Source organism: Lepisma saccharinum, chromosome 24 (genome assembly GCF_977018435.1).
Source record: "Lepisma saccharinum chromosome 24, izLepSacc3.1, whole genome shotgun sequence".
Classification (NCBI taxonomy): Eukaryota; Metazoa; Arthropoda; class Insecta; order Zygentoma; family Lepismatidae; genus Lepisma; species Lepisma saccharinum.
Genome location: NC_139252.1, coordinates 42,083,352 through 42,103,987, shown reverse-complemented (window position 1 = coordinate 42,103,987; position 20,636 = coordinate 42,083,352). Strand labels below are relative to the sequence as shown.

General features: G+C 35.8%; 1 protein-coding gene across 1 annotated transcript in view; it reads right to left on the bottom strand.

The window, feature by feature from the left end:
- LOC145978165 (uncharacterized) overlaps window positions 1-20,636 on the bottom strand; it is a 113,219-nt gene that overhangs the window by 41,695 nt on the left and 50,888 nt on the right. The window contains exons 11-14 of the mRNA XM_083110603.1: window positions 19,519-19,683; window positions 17,673-18,059; window positions 14,455-14,604; window positions 11,026-11,190 (exon numbers count right to left, since the gene is read on the bottom strand). Of these exons, the coding sequence (XP_082966729.1) occupies window positions 11,026-11,190; window positions 14,455-14,604; window positions 17,673-18,059; window positions 19,519-19,683 (867 nt within the window). The remainder of the gene's footprint in view (window positions 1-11,025; window positions 11,191-14,454; window positions 14,605-17,672; window positions 18,060-19,518; window positions 19,684-20,636) is intronic.

Genomic DNA, 20,636 nt, shown 5'->3' with positions numbered 1-20,636 from the left:
TCGACTCTCTGGATTAGAGAACAGTTTGGAAATTTCAAATTGTCAAAAAATTAGAACCTTATGAATACTTAATATCGGGAACTTATAATGTAATGTAATGGTAATATTCATGCTACAAGTTCACAAATAACTGCTTCGGGCTGAAATTACATGTAATATTATAGAATTTGCGAAATGTCAGAAATTACCTGAGTATTTTCCAGAGAAATTACGAAACTATCAGGAAATTGGAGACATTTAGCCTGCAGTCCCATCTAATGTGTGAAATTACGTAATTTCCTTCCCATCCGTATCCCGCCATATACGTCTCTAATTTAGGAGAATAAAATAAGTCCGAGGAAATTTTTATGAACAAGAGGATAGAACAGGCGGCAATCTGGTAATTTTACTGAACCATAAGGTGTGTGTGTGTGTGTGTGGGGGGGGGGGGTTGGACCCATTGAACCTCCCCTTAAATACGCCCGTGGACATAACCATAGTCATATACAGAAATAAGGATCTCCCCGATGGCGCAGTGGTAGCGTTGTCGCCTTCTAATCAAGGGGTATCGGGTTCGATACGCGGTGGAGGCACATAGTGGTTCGGATCGCACTTTAAACTGTAATTCCAGTCCCGATTAGCCTTAATGTGCATAAAGTGAGCTTAAAACAACAAATCAATCAATCAATCAAATATACAGAAATAAAGGGATGAGGTTCAACTTAAAACAGCTCGAGAATGGTAAACATTTATTTGTTACTATTTATTTAATAATGATAAAATTTTAAATTTAAAAAAAAATCACTTTAAATAATTTGGATGTAAATATTAGCTTGATGTACAGTCGTGGACCCTTCTGATTTGTAAGTACAGTTTTTATTTTCAATGATATCATTACAACTCATGACTGTACATCCATTATATTAAACATAACAATATTAAGTTTACATTTAACTTTGATAGAGTGTGGTTTTGTTCACTATAAACTGTAGGTCCAGTCCAGTCCTGGTTAGACTACCCGTGCATAAAATTGACTTAAAACACAAAGTTCAGTTAGGTTATTTGAAAAATCTACTTTTCTCTCCATGTCTGTGATTTATTAACATAACTTTCAAAACTTCTTCAACTAAAGTTGTGTTTTGACCAATTTCGAGATGTTGTTTATTTGATTGTACAATTAGTGCAAAATGTTTACAAACAATGCGAGGGGTTTGAATCAGTTAAATCTTCCATGGCCATAACGAAATTATTGCGACTCTCAACCCAAAACTCTAGACTGTAGATTGTGATTGGGGTGCCCAAGGGGAGGAAATAAGGGTTGGTTTGGAACGTGCATAAGCGTGTGTAGCCCAGCATATTTGGTAGCTGTTTAAGGATGTTCAGAAAACGTTTATTTTCTTAAAATTAGATTACACATTCACTTTTTCTAGCTTCTTAGCTTCTGCAGGATCAGAAAATTCCTTGATACTATTTTTGTGGCAACAAAATACCAAATATCATAATATCTTGCCAAAAAAATCCCAAAACAACTAATGAGGTAACAATCCTATGAGATGTGTACTCGAAGTTAAAAAAAATGTGACTTCCACAGAGTATTGAAAGTGTCGAAAATGACCAACAGGTTTGTGTGTGTGTGTGTGTATTATATATCTCTTTGTATTAAATGTATTCCTGTAAAAAGCTATGATAACACCATCGACGATTTTTCAAATTTGTAAAAATTTCAATTTTGTTCTTGCATAAATGAATGTGTTTGTTGTGAAACAAAGCAGACTCCAGAAGTTTGCAGTTTGCAATATTGGATAGTGTTAATTTTATATCCATTGATGCTAGTGGCCGTGGTGGCTCAGTCGAGTCCGTGCTTGGCCACGGGAGAGGCAGGTCGAAGCTAAGCAGTCGTGCGGGCTTAGATAACGCGTGACGCGGAAAACCGAGTGCGAGTGTTGAGCCAAGTGGAAAATAGGACTCTGATCGGTAATAGTATTTGACAATAGTTAATAAGAACAAAAAGGATAGAAATGGAATGTGAAAATACCATTTTGATAAATTTCGCATATGGAGCAGCAAAACCCAGTGCAATGGACGTGCATGACTTCATTTACAGTAAGTTTAAACTCAGTATTGATGAAATTTTAGCAATACAAATACCGACAACTGCGCGAGGTGTTTATTTGAAATTAGTGCGACAACGTACTATGTTAAAATTGCTAGAACAGTACCCAGGTGAATTAGAATTTAAGTATGATAATGGGAACGTAGTGAAAGTAAAAATTAGCGACGCAAGTCGAACAGTGAAATACGTACGTGTATTTAATTTACCTATGGAAGTTGAATTAAGACAAGTGCACGGGAAATTCAGTGAATATGGAACAGTGGATGAAGTGACAGAAGAAATGTGGAGTGAAAAGTTTCGTTACCCCGTGCCCAGTGGCGTACGTACGGTAAAAATGTCATTAAAGAAGCCAATACCATCATTTGTAACTATTGGCAAATATAAGGCACACGTGATATATACGGGACAAACTCCAACGTGTGAGTTCTGTGGTTCGGATGAACATTTAAGATACAGTTGTAACCAGCGGCAAATGACTACCCTACGGGTCCCACCGAAAGTCAAGGCAACCTACAGTAAGGCAGCTTTGCCCAGTGAGACCGACATAGTAAGCTCAGAGGGTTTAGCTAGTGCATCAAATCAGAAGAAAAATGAGGTTACCTCACAAATGAAGCCAACCAGTAATAATGAGTTGGGAAAACAAATAGGAAGAACACAAGAGGAGGGAGCAAATAAAAAAACGTCAGAACCTCAAGATAAAAAACACTCGAAGGAAGAAAAAGAATCAAGAGAATCAATGAAGAGTGAGAAGAAAAAGGAAGAATTCATGGACACATCCCTCCCCCCCCCCTACCTTATCACCAGAGGAAACTGCATCCGCCACTAAATCACTGAGTGACAAACAAGAATCAGAAGAAGACAGTGATCTCATTTCCACTTGTGGGAGTGAGAATAGTAATCAAATGAAGGTAAGTGAAACTAAGCTTAAACGAAAAACAAAAACAAAAAACTCTATAGCAAAACGGCGTTCTACCAGACGATTAGGAAATAACTTTTCAAATAGTGCTCCAATTATTGGATTAAATTCTCCAGTAGTGAAGATGGGGACTGGTAATCGAAGTAAAGAAAGCGAAAAGGCAGCTCAAGAACATAGTACTTAGAGTAATTTATTTATATGGAAAATATGTATTATACAAAAGTGTGGATTATTTTAATACTATTAATAGTATTATATAGGAATATGGAAACATCAGTAATACGAGTTGCAAATATAAATATAAATAATATACAAAATGAAACAAAGTTAAAATCACTACGTAGTTTCTTGCATCAAAAAAGTATAGATGTTGCGATGTTGCAAGAAGTAGGCCGAAATTCGCTAGAATGTAATCAAAATTACATAGAATATAATAATTATAATTCAAGTGGTACAGGAACTGCAATTTTAGTTCGTAAAGGATTATCATTTATCCAAGTACAAAAAGAATCCAGTGGAAGACTAATCATGGGGAAATTGGGAACCTTGACATTAATTAACGTTTATGCCCCGTCGGGATCAAGATACCGGAACGAAAGAAGTAATTTTTATACATATACAGTACCACAATACATTGCAGGTAGTGCAGGTTCAATGTATTTAGCAGGAGATTTTAATTGCGTATTATGTAATGTGGACCAAACACCGGGTTATAATTTTTCAAATGCTTTGCAAAAATTGGTGCACAACTTGCAGTTAAAGGACGTGTGGCAAGAAAAAAGAGGCAATGAACTCGGATACACATACGTCACTGCAACTAGTGCCTCGAGAATAGATAGGGGATATGTTTCAAGTGAACTAAAATCAAACATTACCTCTGTTCATATGGAACCGGTGGTTTTTAGTGATCACCATGCTGTAATTACAACAATGAAATCACCGGTAAGGTTAACTAGAATAGGGAGGGGAACTTGGAAAATGAATACATCACATTTAATTGAAGAAGATTTTAGATTTGGCTTTGACAAACAGTGGGAAAAATGGACTAAGAGATCATTATATGAACAAAATATTCATAGATGGTGGACAGAAATTTTTAATCCAAATTTCCAAAGATATTGTAAACAATACTCCTGGGAAAAACAACACGAATGGTATAATAAATTTAATTTCCATTATGCAGTATTACACGACCTATATAAGAAAAAGAACAATGACAGTGACACGCAAACGAAAATTAAAAAAGTAAAAGCACAACTACTGCGCCTACAGGCAACAAAAGTAGAAGGAATACGTATACACAGTGCGCTCCCCAATATAGATATTGAAGAAGAAATAAATTTAGTTCACGTAACAAATATATATATCAGCGACAAAAACAGAGTCTGATAACAGAAATGCAGGATAATCATGGAGTAGGCCATAATGAGGGGAACCAAATACAACAAATAGTGTATAAATATTTGGAAAATAAATATTCAAACGCATATCAAAATAATGAGAAGGCTAGTCAATTTTTAGACAAATACATACCAATCCTGAAATCAGAAGAAATGGTTGGATTAAACCAACCATACACAAATGAAGAAGTGTATAAAGCAATAGTACAGGGGGTACGGGGAACAGCACCTGGGGAAGATGGAATAGCGACTAATGCATATAAAGTTTTATGGCCAACAATGGGTAATACTTTAACAAAATGGGTTAATACAGTATTAAACAAAAATAATTTAGTAAATTGTGAGACAACAGGAATAATAATTTTAATACCAAAAAATAGTCAACCCAAGGAGATGAAAGATTACAGACCAATAACTTTATTTAACACAGACTATAAAATACTGACTAGATGTGTAGCAAATCGATTAAAGTTGATTTTGACAAAACTGGCTACACCATATCAATATGGAGTAGTTGGAGAAAAAAAAATATACCATTTATTGACACTATTACGAGATGAAATAATAAAATCTCAAGACTCCCAACAAAATAAATACCTCGTAGCGATTGATTATTCACAGGCATTTGATAGAGTGGGACATAGTTTTTTGTTAAAAACAATACAAAAGATGGGTATTCATGGACAAATGTATGAAAATATTAAAACATTAGTGACAAATATAAGTTTAAAGGCAAAAATCAATGGGTTTTTAACTAATAAATGCATAGTCAAAAGAGGACTTCCGCAAGGAAGCCCATTAAGCTTACCCCTTTTTGTAATGGCCTTGGCACCTTTCCTTCAACACTGTCGCACGACCGTAAATAATAACATTACAGGAACAGAATTTACGATTGGAGCTTATATCGACGATGTCACAGTCATATGTCAAAATCAGGCAGCGATTAAGAACTTAATGGAATGTATACGACAATATGAAATAGAATCTGGTGCCTTAGTGAATAAGACTAAAACGTGTTACTTAACATTAGGAAAACAACACGAACAGCCACCTGACGTGACGTTTAAAAAAGTGGATCAAGTTAAAATCCTAGGAGTGTTTTTTACAAATGACACTACAAAAAGCATAAAACTTAGTTATGATAATATATATCAGAATATTAATTATACCATACACAAATTTATACAACGACCCTTCACTTTATGTACGCGAGTCAAAATAGCAAATGTATATATCTTATCAAAACTGTGGTATGGAGCCCAAATTTGGCCATGTGATAATCGTAACTTAGCACGAATAAAGAAAAGTTTAAACCGGTTCCTTTGGGCAGGAAAAGTTTTCCGAGTGAATCAGCAGACACTTAGCTTACAAAAACAGCAAGGAGGAATGAGTTTGGTGGACGTTGGTAAAAAAACAAAAGCTTTGTTTAATCATCGATATTTTTCAATGATTCAATCTAAAGAAAATGTCGAGGACATTCCAGGGTATACATATATAAGAGATATTCCATTAGAAGCACCAGTGAATGAGATCAAAATTCCCACTTCCCAAAAAGTATATCAAGAAGCTATAATGGAATATTTATATGGACTTATAAAGAAAATAGACTATAATCAGCTAACAGTGAAAGATTTGTATAATCAATACCTTACTCAAAATATGGATACGCCGCACATAGTGAAGAAACACCCACAATATAATTGGAACAGAATTTTTACCAATATCTCGGCAAAACATTTATCCAATAGACAATGCAGTCAATGGTACCAAGTTGTTCACGAACTAATTGATAATAAAGCAAAACGACATCGGTTGGGGTTTAGTTCAGACCCTAATTGTGAGCAGTGTTTATTAGAAGATACAATAGCACACAGGATGACGTACTGTGGAAAGGCAAAACAAGACTGGCCGGTACTCCAAAAAATGATAGCACATATAAGTCGATCATCAGTTAAGTGTATTACTCCGAAAGTAATAATTTTTCCGGAATTTAATTTTTTCCCTGCTACAAAGCATCGAGCGATACAGTGGATTATAGGTACGTACATGATATATATTTTTTTCAATGGACAAACAGGAAACAATATGAGGGCCTATTACCGAAGTGAATATGGGAAAATTTTACCTAGTAAAAAAAAAAGGTTATATGCAAACTATATTCAACACACACTGTATGACTCAACAATAATGTAACATTTGTGAATGTAACCACAAATGAAGTATGGTTAAACCTTGTTAAAAAGTAGTAGAATGTAATAGTTATATTGTAAATAAAAAAAAAAGTCGGTAACGCGTCTGACTACCATGCTCAAGGTCCCGGGTTCGATCCCCGGCCGGTTCAAATCCGGGAACTTTTCTAACGATGGAAGCGGCCCGGGCGCCCACCCAGCGTCGAATTACATGGGTACCTGGGGGAAACCCTGGGGGGTAAAGGCGGTCAGGGGCGTGATGCTGATCACATCACCCCCACTCACGACCGGGATCAAGAAAGTGTGGGGCGTTACCCCCACACCCCCTATACGCCTTCATGGCGTGGTGCTATGCACAGGGGAGCACTTTACCTTTTACTTTACCTTTTTTTGATGCAAGGCTACCAGACATCCGATATACCGATTTAGTCGGGACAGTCCATTACTCTCAATCCCTGTCCCGACTTCTTTCAACCTGCAGTCGTGGTGCGAAAATATATTTTTCTCTCTTTTGTTTTGTTAACCCACATTTAGACATGCTCTTTATTGTAATAATAATTTCCAATACGCAATATATTTATACATATATTATTTTCTAAACATAGAATTATCATGACTGTTCATTGTTGGGACGAAGGGGGTGTATCGTTGAGTTGATTTTTTTTCGTTACTTTGTACCGTAAGTTGCAACTTTACAATTGTAGGTTTATCTCTAGCTGTGATATTGCCATATCATTGGTGGTTACGTCTAATATTCCAATAGCATTTATTCGACCACCGTGGTGGAGTGATTAGCGAAGTCGCTACGACGCAAGGGGTTCCGGGTTCGATTCCCAGCCTGGCCATAGATGTTCTTTGTTAGTGTGTTCGCTCATCGTCATCCTCATCGTCGCGATAAGAGAAAGTTGGAGGAAAAGCACCTAAAATAATCTCATTCAATCAACCACACAGCATTTCTGATCTTCTCCTTGTTCCATATATTTGGATCAACCCCTTCCCCTTAAAAAAGAATCAAGTTTAAGAGCTTTATAGCAAAGTATGAATTAAATAAATACTAACTCTTAAAAAAACATTTCAACTATTTTATAATATCTCTCTCCCCATTCCTCCTCCACCCCCTCTCATATAAAAATAACACATTTCATTTACGTTTTACTTCAATAGGAATACATCGTAATACTCCTTGTTGATCTCACATCACGCGGGACATCTGGTACAGTTATACATTCTCAATAGAGTTTGCAGCTGTGCAGGATTTGGTAGCATTCATCGTCTTATTGTATCATTTGCTGTAAAAGTGCAGTACACGCAACGAATTTGTTTCTTGAGCAACAGAAAGATATGGAATTGCGTCAAGGGTATTTTCAACAGGATGGTGACACGTGACATACATGAAATGAGTCATTGGTGCTGATCCGAAGTGTCTTTGAGGACCGAATAATTCCTGAAACTAATGGCCACCGAGATGACGTGACTTAACTCTCCTCCCTCGAAAGTGTACGCCACACGTCTTCGGACACTGGACGAATTGAAGAAAAGCATTACGATCAATATCATCGGTATTGACAACAGCCTACTCACGAACAACTAGGAACATGGAACGACTTGCCCAGCTGTACCATCAGGAGGGGGAGGGCACTTTCAACACGGAATATAAATGTTATTGAACTCCCATAATTATGCTACATTGCAGATGTAACTTAATTCTTGTTCGAATACATTGATAATGAAATGTGTCAGTTTTATATGAATCACCCTGTATACAGAATACAGATTTCTAAACTAGAATCCGCCAAACCACCACGCGTGCAGTGTTTAAAAAAAACGTTTTTAGCTTTTTTTTTTTTTTTTTTTTTTTGAGAAGAGCGAGCTTTCCTATATTCTTTCTGAGGAAGTTTTTAGGGTCTCCTTACCGTTTTAATGTGTTGTGCACGTCCTCTGCAGGTTTCTTTACGACCTTGCATTTTAACCCCTCTCAAGGGGCTTTTATACATCCCCCTTTTCAACTTTAAGGTAAGGGTTTTAGATAAGAGGATTTCTCCTTGTATATTGAAAGCAGGGTGCAAAATGGTCGTGTGTGCCGACGCATCCCAAAATTTGAACTCATTCGTTAATTAATTATTTCAAGAATATTACACGAATTCAGATGTAGCAGTTCAGTATTATGAAACATTCTTCACTCGCCTGTCAATTCTTCTCTTTTAGAAGTTCAAACATCGTTTTACTGAAAACTTTATTCTCAAAAACTTTTAATTTATGTTCTTGCTTTTAAGCACAACAAATCGCATTTCGTATCCGTCAGAAATTACTCTTTTGTATATTTTAACTTTAGATTCTTTGATATTTTATGAGTGGATAATTTTTAGAATATCGATAACAATAATTCATCATAATTCAAATGAAAAAAGAAAGAACATATTTGAAGATTTCATAATGTTTCATATTTACTTAAGAAGTTATTACTGAACTAAATTGTTAAAATAATTATGGCCTTATTTATAATCTCTTCTTGCTACCACAGTAAAGCAATGCAATTTCGAAGTTCCTTTACATTTATTAATATGACTACCATTTAATAAACAGTTATACGAATTGTATTTCTAAATACACAATCCAAAAATAGCATCAAAATTGCTTATTTCATTTGTAATTAATTGAATACTATTTAGCAACACAAATAAAAAATATTGAAATAAATATAAGACAACAAACTATTTTATAGATGTTTTTATTAATCAATACAATTAACGATGATATTATATAGCAATCAAAAAAATTGACTGTACCTTTGAAAACATATTTACATTTATTTAGTTTTGTAAACAATACATTGTATAATTATATACTCTACAAAAACACGCATGCAGAGTTTTGCAGAACTAGTGAAAAAATACAATCAAACTTCATGGTTTACTGTTGTAGATTTCATACATGATACCTTTAAATAATTGAAGTTCTTGAATAATTCTTAATAATCCTGTAGTAGAAATACAATGAGTTAAACCCTTACGGAGAACACTTCGTTTGATTTGGGTAAGGTCTAACTAATTATTTCAAGCCCAGGTAATTTTCGAAAATGCATTTGGTACAGACAGGAAAGCCTTGGTTATTTATATTTGATAATTAGAAAACCATCAAATCGCGTTAATAAATGCGTTAGAGAGACTCTTTCATGTACGTACCACAAACAGTATACTTTGGGGGTTATCAGATCTGAATGTTAACATTATTACACAATAATTTATATTGATTTGTGTTTTATAGTATCTAAGTTGACTAATCCAGCGTTTACTAAAGCGATTAATTACTTGCAATAAAAAAAAATGGCGCTTTCTTCTTTCAATATTTACGACTAGACATGGCATAAAATTATGCCAAGTAAGCTCACATCACAAGCAATGTAATATAATCATATCTTGCACTACAATTGTCCGCTTAAATTCAGCACATGACACTGATAGCAGTTTGTACTCTGCACAGAACAACAGGTATGCTATGACTAAATGCCGAACACATTTCGAAAGTTATTGGGAATTTCATAAATTCTGAAATGAAAATTGGACGAGCAGTTTATTGTTTAGTATCTTCAATTTCTTTTTTTTTTGTTTAGAGCAGAAATATACATATGTAGTATTGAATTAATCAGTGCAACTACTTGGTTTCATTTTTCAAAAACTTGGTGATAATGACTAAGGCACATACTTGAATGTTATATATATTTTTTTCAATTTCTGTTTACTTATGAATGTACGGTTCACTTCAGTACAGTACCAGTACAATCTCTGGGTATGCCACTGGTTCTCAATATATTCAATATTTTCAACAAAAAATAAGGTAGAAAATAGCCGAAAGCAGCCAATTTCCACATATAGCAATATACAGATTGAGCATCAATATCTGAACAAAGCTTCTTTAGCAGATGATAATCGCAAATTTACTGCTTAAGTATAAATATAAGTGAATATATGAAACATAAATTATGGTTCTTACATTAAAAGCAGTTCTTAAAATGGAATTTTGTGCTTCATTTATTAATATTTTTAAAAAAATGCGAAATTGGAACTGAGGAAGAAATTTATTATCCTTCTTCCTCTGACGAAACACTTTATAATAAATATTTTATTCTGACAATTGCTTCTCTATCTCTATAATTTGTCACACACTACATCATTTACATTACACCGCACTGGAAGCATAACTGTCAGTCTTGATGGTTGGGGAAAAAATTACCCATAGAGCTATATTCTCGAGAGAACCATTGTTTTTTATCTATAAGTTGCATCCACAACATATGTAAAAGTCCACGTAGTACCTTCCGTACACTGGCTACATTGAGAATTACTAACTTATAAAATCACTTCATCGCAATGAATACATTATTATGCATATACACTCTTTTTATATGGGAGAACTGTTTTTTCGACTAACACAGAGAATCATCCAAAGGCATATCTTTGTCCTTAATGGCTGGTATCTCATCATAAACTGGCTCACTGTTCCTCTTGTTTACGCTGTTTCCATCTATTGTTGGATTGGTCGAATCTGCCTGCTGATTTTTCTTTATTGGACGGTCGTAAGGGTGTTCTGATGAAGCTGCAGAAAATACTACATGAGATAGTAAATGCTACAAACGTGTAAAATGATGCAAGCACGAGTCTTGTTGGCACAGATTGTTGCCAAAGCTGGACTTCTAATGACTTCTGCTACACGTATGAAATGGGAATAGGACTACTTGGCGAACGTAGAAAAAGTTAACTATTATTTATAGTGCATCCTTTGCAACTGTAGATATGAATCGGCATGAATGCTGAAAATCTATGCAAAGTAACTAGGAAACAAGGATAGGCGTGGCGTGACTTGGCGGGGAGCACTTGTCTCTCCAAAATTTTCATGTTTACTAAAATTTAGAAGTTAAGGATACTTTAGTTAACCTCCTAGACCTAAGGAGCAAATTAATAAAGAACAATATTTGTGATTTCACAAATGCAACAGTTATTTAGCAAATAACCTTGGACGTTATTTTTATGGGATGGAAACACTTTTCTTAAAACTTAACCAAAGTTAAGCCCAAAGTTCAATTCTGTCCCTCTCCCCAAAGTCAAGTCCCAAGTTACGCCCATGGAAACAGGTGACCTAACTACTGTAAACGGTCAAAATGCCACCTAAACTAACCACCACTAAGTTTGTTAAGGGTTAGATATTGGCCCAAATAGTAACATAACCTAATCTTAGTCAAGTAGCATAAACAAATCTATCATCTTTAGGCTTCTTATTCTAACACTAAATACAAACATTGTAACCACATCCAATACAATGGATACCATAATCAATGGTATCATAAATTAACCTCACCAGATATAATCAAACCTATATATTTCCTACCTAACATCTTACAGGTGAAATTCCATTACTTGGTAGCAAGGACATTTACTGCACCGTATCTTATGTTTCAAATTTTCATTAGGCCTATATGTAGGATTATATCTGTATTCAATTCAGATTAACTTTTACTAAGCACATGTACCGTGGCGACAACAATACCTAAGTAAGCAGTTGTTGCAAAACTTGTATTTTGGAAGAAAGAATTAATAAGCTGATATATGATACAGTGGGATCCATGAGTATTATCGTGCAAATTGTCCATGACTATTTTCATTAATTTTTCTCTTACATCCTGTGTGTTTTTAAGCGATGGATTTTTATGTATGTTGGTGCAGAAGTTGTCAACAGCTTGTTTTGAGTTTTCTTTTAATTCTTGAAGCTCTTATTGGGTGAAATAAAGTGCACGAACATGGTGATGGACAATTTGCACGATAATACTCATGGATCCCACTGTACAGGAGAAAAAGGTTTATGGAGGAAGGAGGACAGCAAAAATAATAGACGAACTGCTAATGGTTAATATGTAATTTCATATACTAAGCAAATTATGAAATATAGAATTTTCTGTTTCTAACGTTGAGAAAATTTTATCCTTGCACGTCTTAATTAGTGTTAACTAATAATATTTAACAAGATGAACAAGGGAGTGTTAATGTTACATTGACGGAAGTTTATTCAATTCATATACTACGTTACTAAAGAGTTAGAAGCTTTATATAGATCATATTTATGCAAGCGTCGACATGTACAGTAGGATCCATGAGTATTACCGTGCAAATTGTCCATGACTATTTTCATTAATTTCTCTCTTGCATCCTATGTGCTTTTAAGCAGTGGATTTTTATGTATGATGGTGCAGAAGTTACCAACAGCTTCTTTTGAGTATTCTCTTAATTTTTGAAGCTTTTATTGGGTCAAATAAAGTGTACGAACATGGTGATGGACAATTTGCACGGTAATACTCATGGATCCCACTGTACTAACTATTAAGATCATCTTGTTTTTATTTGTGCTGATTGCGATCTTTGTACCGGAAGTGATGCTAAGCAACCTCTAGATGTGATCATGCGTTATTTCAGTGTTGTTTTCAATCGTTTATTCAAATTTGCAGCTTTCTCTTAGAAGAATGCACTAATGTACCTCATAAATATTTAATTATTCACACAGCTTTTATAAATTTGTTACCACATACTGTAACAAATTAAAAATATACTTATTCTATGGTTATTGTAAAAGAATAAACTTGTCTAAGTTTTAAATTCTTTGTAAATTATGGTATGCTACTTTTTATATCTATTTATTTTATATTCAATCGAAACTTATAAGAATACATGACTTATGTTATATTTTCAGGAAAATGTCGTTAAGCAGATAATATTAATTACGTCTGTTAGCAATATTTACATTGAAACATATACACACAAATTAACACAATTTATATACAAATAACAATGTCTATGTACATTAACAGTGGTTACTCAAGTACCAAAATATTGAATTAGTTCCAGAATATGTAAATAGAAGAAAAGGTAGAATTTATGTAGCGCATATGTAATTTCATGAAAAAGAATTACCAAACATTTTTTAATATAATGTGCTAGAATTTGTACATAATGCCATAATATTGTAAAAATGAAATTCTAATCAAGAAGTGATGATATCAGACACTTGAATTTCTAAATCGTTTCCTCAAAGAATAAGTTGATTGAGGATTTTCTTTATGGTAACGAGGATTGCATCTGAAATTTCGCTTGTGTTTCTAAACAGAGAAGTCGGATCTTTTTTGGCTTTGTTGTTTAAAGATTATGTTTCTGTACAGAAGTATGCAATGAGAGATATCCACAAAACAATTCACAATCTCAGATATTCTTCTTCCTTTAAAGGCTGTCATCCCATCATTACATGAATGTGTTTGTTATAAAACGATTCATTTCTAGAACGAGGGAAATCAGATATAAACGAGAATATGACTCTTGAAAATTTAATTAAGTTAGTTCAAAAATTTTTATTTCCGCATGCACTAGCATCCCATTTCTGCAAGGATTTCTTTCATTCCATTTGCTTTTGCTTGTTGATCAAATGATATTGGCATTCTCGAATTTGTTGTCAAATAACGAGAAATATTGATGTGGGAGAACATTATTTCACCATGTCATTTTCTCTATAGTGTCTTCCACAAATACGACGTTTGTAAGTAGACTATAAATGGTGTGAGTCCAAATTGTTACTCAATCCAATTAGCGACTCTCTTCCTTTGAGAGAATCGATGTGAAGTTGGAATATCCTTGTCGTAGCTACAATTATATAAAATTATAAACGAAGGTTGTTCTGTGTGATGGCTCCTTCATAAAATAAATATAATGACTCAACCTCATGGTCGCGATGTTTGAACATGTCATTTTTAGTGATGTCAGTAGTAAGCAAATTCTCGTTTATTTTTGACTGGCCCTCGATCTTGAGAAAGAATGGACTAACCTCTCGCTCCTTGAGCCTCGCTCTCCTCCTCCACCCTGTCCAAGTTGTTTGTTTTTTCGCTTAGTGTGTTCTTTATCCGCAAGGTGTTATTCAGAGCTTCGCACACCGTGCCAGAGATGGCGTACACTGGATTGTCGAATTGCTGCTGATCTGCAAAAATAATAATGATTCGTTCTCCTTTCTTGCACGCATGCGTCTTTAATGTTTGGAAAAATACCACTGTTAGGTCGTGCTTCAAGATGCACACCGTTAACAAGTTGAATAATTTTCTGAAAGCACGTGCCTGTCGAGGCTATGGAAGTCGGCGAGCCTGGTGACGATACAATGGGTTGCCGAGAAAGGAAACTATTGATAGATCGTTGATTTGTCATCTGCAACGTAGGCGTAGAAGTGAACGGCGTTTGGTGGTTAGGAACAGTGTAACTCGCTTCCGATTTCCTAATAGAGAATGATCAAAGTTTTTACCTGGATCGAACCGCACTCACTTCTCTCTCGTGTGATAAGATATGGCCGACGAGGTCGGATTTTTACTGGCCCCAGAAGCAAAGTTGTGTAAAATGCAAAAACGACCCAATCATTGCACTATTTTAATTTTGAAACTGGCGTAGTACCATGTGGACGTATATGCTAGCTTTTCACATGCAGCTGATGTCACAATATGGATATGGGGTGCCACAACGTTTACTGCACCCAAGTTGCCTAGCACCCTAAATCGGTGCCTGATAAAGTATCATGTTACTTCATTCTTCCGGCATCCCTCATTTTTATATTTTTGGTTTGTGAGCCTCATTGCCACAATTACTATTCCTACAGAATACCCATTGATTTAACTGCTTGCAACAGAATTTTGTATGTTTCACTGCCGAGTTTTTCAAAGATAGACTGGACCTACAGTTTAAAGTGAGATGTGAACCACTATGTGCCTTACCGTGGTATCGAAACTGGGATCCCTTTATTACAAGGCACCTCTTTTGTGCAAAGTAGCATACGACATGTTAATTTCTACGGCATTTATCTTTTCCTACCTCACTCAAACGTCAAAGTTATATTGGAAGCAACTTACATGGCCTACCGATCTCAAAACAATATCTCATCAAATCCATTACGATTGGGGAAAGTAAATTCGCTTATTCCGGTTACCTATTTTGTTTCCTTTTAAATGTTTTTAAACTTTCATGTAGCTATTTAAGGGGAACCGATACAAGCAACATGAAAATATCGATTTTCGCCGTGTTTCGAATAACATAACCGAAATTTGCTTCTTCGACCACCACCAGATGCGTGCTTTGAAAATTTGAACGAAAATCTGAGAAAGCTGAATTTATCAATATTTACAAATACACACCCAAAAATATTATTTACAACCTATTACACTTGTCTAATCTACGACACCTGCCACCATTACGAAATAAACATAAAATATTGCAGTGTGTGTGTACTATACACAAATAATCTCACAATGCTCAAAGTGAAAATAACATTAACTATTGTGAGTTCTCCAGAGTGCGTTTCCAAAACCAGTTTAGTGCAGGTTCGTGTAGAAAGTTATTGATATCATGTTTATATTGCATTGCGTTGTAGCAAGGATAAAATAAAAGTATCATATTACCTTATATTATAAGTCCTGCATTTTTGGAGAAATGTAGAGTGAAAATTATTTCCCCCTGCAATTGGGGAAATCGTCAAAGGATCTTTGGAGAACATTGATTGGTCACAGCGTATGCTGTAATTTATTTGTACGTTGTAAGAAAAAATATAGGAATCATTGTACTTATCATTTGATTTGCTTCAGTTTAAAATAGGTTCCAGCATAAATACGTACACAATTATCAAAATGATATTACCACATCAGTATTTCTTAAGATATTTTTTTAAAAAATACCTCCTTCATTGTACCTGTGTAAAAATCTTAGTTTTTTTTAAAGTATACTTGGCAATAAAAAGTAGTTACTCTTGTAATACCAGTCATGGGACTTGCAAGGATGAGGCGCGTTGAACGTGTCAATCGACTCTCCTGGATATTGAAATCTTTTAGTGATTGTAGATTGTAGAAAAAATATTTCTGTTTTTGTTTTGAGTTTATTTTGAAGTCCACTTTATGCACATAAAGATTAATCGGGATAGGACCTACAGTTTAAAGTGGAATCCTAACCACTATGTGCCTCCACGATCTAATGTATTGATTAAAAGAGTGAACCAAAGATATAATAATGGTAAGTGTTTATTAGTTTAAGAAATGATAGCTTCTAGAAATGATTATACTACTACTTACTACCTAACTTCTTGCCAAAATTCCTGACAGGACCCATGACTACAGTTTATATTTATGCACATAGAAATCTAACGTCTATTTGCTTTATAAAATCGGAGTATTCATAACTTCAGTATCATTGATGCCCAATAGTTTTAAGCGCACTGAGGAAGCTCAATTACTAGTTGTTTGCAGATCAAGTGGTTATAGTAATAACAACGATGCAATGTTATTTGGTTACACCATTGAGTGTGGCCACCGAAGATTCTAGGTTTCAAATTTGGGCATAGGCATAGATATCCCTTGGTCGATTTCATCCCTTTCGCAGCGATGAACTTAAGGAGGGGGAGGGAGGGAAGTGACGTAAAAAGAACGAACACGAACAGACTCTTTGCTGAATCGTTTTTCCAATGACTGTCAATTCTAGGATTACAGGGTGCCCTGTTTTATCAGGACATTGTCCAGCGGCCGGGAGTGATTCGAAAGAATCGAAAATGACCTACATTTTGAACACAAATTACATTAAGAAAGTCACCCAATCCGGGAATCTAACTCTCGTGTGGCAATCAAGACGCCCTACCAACTGCACCAATACGGCTCTTCAATCAGTAAGTTTACTGATTACTTCATTGATTGCATGAAGTGATTAGTGTGTTATTTACTTCCAGGGGATGAATTTCAGTAACTACTACTGAGAGAGCAGTATATAATACAAATTATATTGTCGTAATTCCTCCAAAAGAAAAAAACAGAGAGGAGATGCAGAGACTACATGGGAAAACCCCTCCTCATTCCCCTTTCAAATACCACTCTGGAAGTAATATTAATATTTATCAACACATTTTGCAAATCCATGCCTGGTCCCTTCATCCATAACATCTTATCAATATTCATCCTCATCTTCGCGATTAGCCAAAAGTGGTAGAAAAGCGAAGTAAATAACCTAAATCAATCAATCAATCCATACCTGGCATTCCCTTTGGACTCTTGCTGTAGTACGTCTTGTAGATGTCATCGGGGGGCACCCTCTTCCGCTTGAAGTAGATGACCAGCATCACCACTCCGACGATGAGGAAGGCTCCAATCCCGATGGCAAGAGCCGTCCCGAGGCAGAGCAGCTCGTTGCTCTCGTGCGAGCTGTTGCTGTTGCTGTTGCGCTGTCGCCCCACGCTGTGTCTGCTGCTCCCGGGGATCTCGTTGTCAGCATCTGCCTCCACGGGTCCAGCAGTGGAGGGAGAGCTGGTTCCTGTGGTCGGTACGCTCCTGTCTTCTGTGACGGTGTCGCTGAAGGTTGTTTCGTTCAGCAAACTGTCATCGAGAGTCCTGAAGGTGTTTTCTTCAAAGAAACCACCACCTGCAGAAAAAAAATATATTATTGACTGTTACTCGTATTAAAGTAAACACCCATCTCTAAGAGATAACCATTGAATATCCGCAATCAGATCCATGGATATTATGGATATCCACTGGACATCTATTGGATATCCACTTTTTTATATCAAATTATGGAGATCTATTTGACGCATGACTTAACCGATTCTAGATATCCAATGCGTAGCCCCAGCATGTATAGAACTGGCTTTCAAAAATTCATCCAATTCTGAATATTCAATACGTTGCCAGATCTTGTCCAAAACTCATCTAATTCTGGATATCCAAAACAGAGATCTTATCCAGAACTCGTCCAAATCTGTATTTCCAATACATAGAGTTGTGGTGGAGGTTGCAATGGATCGGATCCAACTTTAAACTGTAGGTCCAGTTCACATTATCCAGTCTCTGAGCACGAAGATAACTTAAACAGGTTTCCCACTCTTTCTGTCAAAACAAGTTCCAGGTTGAAGTAAGCCTTGAAGCTTTTCTGGCGGCGAATGATAGATGATTCTCTCGGGCTATCGACCAGGTGTGCTCTGGAAAGGTTTCCAAGCTTTCTAGAGCTATCGCATCCTGAAGAGACGTTAGCTCTCGAAAGCTTGGAAACTTTTCCAGAACTCACCTGGTAGATAGCCAGAGAGAATCTATTCAACATGTTCCAGGTTCTCCCACCAACTTTAAAATAAATTTCCTGTCCATCTTCTGGTACTCTAACATGCCAATAACCAGTTTTAAGTGTTAAACTGCACTTTCTATTCAAAATAATTAAGTTGATTCAACATTGTTTAAAATAAATGAAGAAAAATAAACTATAAAAACATTTTTTTTTGTAGAATATCTTCCATCAAGAAGCTGGTTCAGAAGGGAAAAATAAATTAATTTCATTCCTAAATCCTGGCAAGTACAAAAGCAATGCCCCCCCTGTTTTTTCTAGATGTTCCAGAATTTCCAGGTCAGTGAAAATAGTGCTAAAGCAAATTTTAAACAGAAAACAGTGTTTAAGAATTTGTCTTACAATGATGCTTTAAAGATACTATCAATGCAAAGATCCTCAATCTTCAGTGTATGCTACGAAATTAGCATACACTAGTGTTGTAGCAGTATTAAATTTTGGATGAGTGATTTGAATTGAAAATTTACATGATCTAAAGTATTCTTAAACGATACTTGTTGTGTCTTCCTTTTTTGAGTGCCTGTTTCTGTTATTATAACAATCAAATATATAAACTTGACTACCAAAATGGTCGATGATACAAAATTTGCCCTCTACGCCATCTCTATTTTGTCTACTGCAATAATAATAATAATAAAGTTGTCAAGTTGAATGGTAATTTTTTCGTGTGCATTGACATTTTTTAACCTTGAATCCTGAAGAGTGAGAAGTTGCAGGAATGATATAGGTTTTTACATACTCCAGATAAACTGGAAACCATACTCACCAGGTTCCAGATGTATTCCAGCGCAGTCGTCGTCCGTCTCACTGCAGGGGTTGGTATCGTTCGGGCATTTGCAGACGATCTTGCACACGGGACCGTTCTTCCCTGCCGAACATACTTCTGTACACTCCGGGTTCTTTTGTCCCACGGGAGAACAGTAGCAGTCACCTGGAATAAAAGGACCATGAAAAGTAAACCATGAGTTACTCCAAAAGTTTTGAATCATAGTGAGTTCCCTCATTGAAGGTGCCGCCAAGTTGATGATCTGGTATGGAGCATGGAAGAATGTAATTCGTTGTCCGTTCAATCTTCGGAGACACTTATTAGAACAGGTTGGATTCTGAAGGACTGCCAAGCCTGCTTAACCCAGAAGCCGAGTTAGGACAGGATGGTGCACCGGCTCATTATGCCACTCTTATGCGAGACTATCTTCATCACTAGTTTCCAGGGCACTGGATAGGTCGCTGAGGAAGTGTTGAGTGGCCATCGCGAAGCCCAGAACTGACACCGCTTGAATTTTATCTGTGAGGCACATAAAAGTCATGGTTTACACGATTTGTGATCTGCAGTACCTGGCATGCAGAATGAAGCAAATTGATTCATTACCAACAGAGTGTTAAGACTGGCGAAGGGGGGTAGTTCCGCCCCTAATATTTCATTATTAGAAATTTAGTTTAGAGGGATCTCATCGCCGTTAAGCAACAATACGTTGCTCTTCAGAAAAAAGATTAAACTTTTTCAAACTGACGAAAGTTCCAAGCAACGAGGGGAGGAAGGGCATTTTTTTATGTAATCAGAAGTATCAGTGACATAGTGAAGGTGTTCAAAACTCTTGTACCAACTGAATGAAGACCAGTATTGTAGGACAGGAGATTTTCCTAAGGTGACAAAAGTTCATTCTAATGTTGGACCAACAATATGCTATCCAATATTTGTAAATGTATGCACATTCAATTCGCAAGTTTGTATGTGGTGAAAGTTTTAGTTTAAGAGCCGTGATGTTTGTTTCGATTCGCTTTCCTTTAATTGGAGTTAATACGCCTATAATTACGCCTACAAATACACAGGAATGAGATTTTGGGGGCCCTTACCTAACTTAGATACGACCCTGTTTTGTAGGA